The sequence below is a fragment of the Mandrillus leucophaeus genome, unplaced genomic scaffold (assembly GCF_000951045.1).
Source record: "Mandrillus leucophaeus isolate KB7577 unplaced genomic scaffold, Mleu.le_1.0 Scaffold779, whole genome shotgun sequence".
NCBI lineage: Eukaryota > Metazoa > Chordata > Mammalia > Primates > Cercopithecidae > Mandrillus > Mandrillus leucophaeus.
Window position 1 is genome coordinate 236,306 of NW_012108463.1, and position 3,776 is coordinate 240,081.

Consider the following 3,776-nt stretch of genomic DNA (forward strand, 5'->3'; position numbering starts at 1 on the left):
GGTGGGAGGTATGGGGGGATGCAGGTGTGTGTGTGTGTGGTGGGAGGTATGGGGGGATGTGGATGTGTGTGTGTGGTATGTGAGCAGGTGTTTATAGTGTGTGCAGTGTGTGAGTGTGCATGTGTGTATATATGTGTGATGTGTTTATGGGGAGTGTGTGGTGTGTGGTGTGTGTATGTGGTGTATGGTGTGGGGGGGTGGGTATGTGTTACAAAGGTGTGAGTGCTGTAAGGATGTGGGGGAGGGCATGTGTGTCTTTGTGTAAATGTGTATGGATTTGGAGGTGTGCGAGCGTGGCAGGCTATGAGGATGTGATCGGTGTGTGTGGGTGTGTTATGCATGTGTGTGTTGTATATATGTGTGTGGGGTAGGTGTGTATGTGATATATGTGTGTGTGGTGTGTGTAGTGTATATATGTGGGGGTGTGGAGGAATGTGTGTGGTGTGTGTGTAGTGGGTGTGTGATGGAGGTTTGTATGTAGTATGTATGTGTATGTGGAATGTGTGCAGTGTATGTATGTGGGGGTGTGGGGGGCATGATGTGTGTGGTATGTGTGGGGGATGTGTGTGGTATATGTATGTGGGGGAGTGTGTGCAGGGGTGTGCGTGATAGGTGTGCATATGTTTGTGGCATATAGTGTATGTGATTGGTGTGTATGTGTGTGTGGCATGTAGTGTGTGTTTGCGATTGTGTGTGGTGTGTGTGGGGTGTGTGTGCATGTGGTATGTGTATGTGATGTATGTGGAAGGTGTGTATTGTATGTGCTCTTGTAGGTAGTGTGTGTATGTGATGTGTGTGGTAGGTGTGTGGGGGGGGCATGTGGTGTGTATGTGATGTGTGTGGTAGGTGTGTATGTGTGTGTGTGGCATGTGGTGTGTGTGTGATGTGTGTGTGGTAGGTGTATGTGTGGCATGTGGTGCGTATGTGATTGTGTGTCATTGTGTGTGTGTAGTGTGTGGTGTGTGTGTATGTGATGTGTGTGGTAGATGTGTGTGTGGCGTGTGGTGTGTGTGTGATGTGTGGGGTAGGTGTGTGTGTGTATGTGATGGGTGTGTGACGTGTGTGTGTAGTGTGTGCTGTGTGTGTTCATATGTGCTCTCTCTGCCCCCATCTTCTCTTTTTCCCTCCCTTTCCCCAGTCCCTTCTTTCTTTCTCTCTCCTAAATACTAACCCGTTCATCACATACAATTTCAAACCAGTGGAGGAGTCCCCGTAGGCTTGAATCTGCTATCCGGGAGTCATTGATTTACCTGAAGTCACGGGTCTTAGTCTGCCAAAAGAGCCTTGTTGTATCCTTTTCAAAACGAAGACCAACTTAACAGTTTCATGTCCTCTTTCCAGAATTGATGTCCACTCATGAGCTTGAAAAGAAAGAATTGGAAGAAAATTTTGAAAAACTGCGGCTGTCATTGCAGGTTAGTATTTCTTTAATTTTCTTACCTGATATCAAGAAAATGGCAGCATCGTTATTTGCACCCACAGACATTCATTCAGCACCTACTGTGTACCAAATCCTGTACTAAACATTGGAACATAAGGTAAATAAGTCATACTGCCTACCCTGAAGAAATGTGCTGTCTACTCGGGGAGCTGTGATGCAAATAGTAACAGACAACAGGTAACACATACTTGCACCACATGAATAATACAGTTAGTGAATGCCACAGACATTCAGAGAGATTACTGTGCACTTGCTGTGGTCTGGAGTATCCGAGGAGTAACTGAGCTATGTTCAAAGCCAGAGGAGGACTTGGGGAAGAGAGTGTTCTAGGCCGGGGAAATGGTGCAAGGAGGGTTTTGCAGGTCAGAATTCACATGCTCTGAGACTTACAGAACATGCTCTGAGACTTACAGAACATGCTGTGAGACGTACAAGACATGCCCTGAGACGTACAGAACATGCCGTGAGACGTACAGAACATGCCGTGAGACGTACAGAACATGCTCTGAGACTTACAGAACATGCCCTGAGACTTACAGAACATGCCCTGAGACGTACAGAACATGCCCTGAGACGTACAGAACATGCTCTGAGACGTACAAAAGGGGCTGCTGTTACCTGGAGGTGGCTGAGATGAAAAACACCTTCTCACCATCAGCTTTAGGAAACGCTGATCTCAGATGCCAGAGGAGCTGCCTGTGTCCTGCAGGCCTCTAAGGAGAGAATGCAGGGTGTCCCGGATCACCTGTGTCTCCTTCCTGCTTCCTTCCTGCCTTACAGAGACGCAGGCAGCTGCTTGTGTGAAAAGACATTGACAACCGCCAGCCCCATGGAGGAGCTGCCTGGGAAGCCAGGGGGACGCTGGGGGCCCTGCTTCCACTTCCAAGTGTAGCAATTCCAATCACAGCAAAATTATTTTTTAAATGTTAGGCATACTCTCATCTGGAATTGTGGGAGGTGAACCCCATAGCTTAATACATAGGCAGGAATTCTGCTTCTTCGAGGGCTCACTTTCCTCTGGCAACATACATGGCACTGAGCCTGCCCCGCCAAGAGTCCAGGACTGTGGAGAGACCCAGGGTCACACCCTCCAGTGTACTCTGCAAAAACTAAAATGTGTTATGCCTGCACAGTGCTCGTGTGGTTTGCCCTTGGCCAGTGAACCCAGACTGCCTTCCTCGTATACACATCCTGCACCAATAGTTGTGCTATCCTTAAAGGAACACAAATCAGGAAACTGACAGCCATACAGCCATGTCACAAAAACCCCATCCAATCCCAAACCCAAAGAAATGAGAGTTTTTGTCTCGTCTGGGAATTGGCGCCCTGCCACTGACACCAGATGGTCCTGAACTGGACATATGTTCGTTGTGACTCTCCGTCCAGCACAATCCGTTTGGGCTGGAGGTTATTTGGTGCAAGGAGGGTGGAATTGCTCAAGCCAACCTCCTTAGTCTACAGGCACCTGGAGAAACAGGTTTGGTGGTTAGAGATTTGAATTTGTGTTTAAATCCCCGCTGCGCTAGCTCTTACTAGCTTTCACATCTTGGAGAGTTATGTAGCCTCTGTAAACCTTAGTTTACTCTTTAAAATAAGGATGATGACACTGCTTTTCTCAAGGTATGAACAGATTAAGGAAAATGACGTGTCAGAGGTGCCTAGCCCTGGGTTGGCTTAGGTCGGTGCTAATAAGCGGCAGCTATTGTGACTATTGTAATAATAACAAGCATTGTTACATTTATTGTGGTTATTGTCATGATGTCAGTTGACTCCCCAGTGACCCACACTGGGTCAGGCCACCAGCCGGGTCTTTGTGCATGACATAAAGAAGCCAGCCCACGTTAGCTGCAGCAGCGTATGCTCTCCCTGCAGATCTGTTTTGAGTAATGGTGAATAAGGCAGACACATCAGTTTGGTATTTTAGATCCATCCTATGTTGTAATTGCCTGAAGAGTTTGCTGTTGTTTTATTTTTTAATGGAGGGAAAGAGGCTTAAAAGAAATGCTTTCTCTGGCAACACTGAGGAGGTTTGGTGTAGGAGCCATGGTCATTTTTATGGTCAGTATAGCAGGTGACCTGTGCTGCGGGCCTGGAGGGGCTGCCCAGGCTGCGATGAACATTTCAGCTCATAGGCCTGCAAGCTCCCACCTGCAGCATACTGCCCCAGTGCACTGGCATTTGCATTTCATGGCACTGTGGGAACTTTTATTTCTTTTTTTTTTTTTTTTTTTTTTTATTATTATTTCTGTTGCCCAGGCTGGAGTGCAGTGGTGCGACCTCCGCTCACTGCAACCTCCACCTCCCAGGTTCAAGTGATTCTCCTGCCTCAGCCTCC

General features: G+C 47.6%; 1 protein-coding gene across 2 annotated transcripts in view; it reads left to right on the plus strand.

Moving 5' to 3' along the window:
• Positions 1 to 3,776, plus strand: part of LOC105529665 (microtubule-associated tumor suppressor candidate 2-like) — a 209,059-nt gene that overhangs the window by 190,332 nt on the left and 14,951 nt on the right. For both annotated transcript variants that reach the window (XM_011966848.1, XM_011966847.1), the window contains one exon: positions 1,342 to 1,415. In XM_011966848.1, coding sequence (XP_011822238.1) covers positions 1,342 to 1,415 — 74 coding nt within the window. The remainder of the gene's footprint in view (positions 1 to 1,341; positions 1,416 to 3,776) is intronic.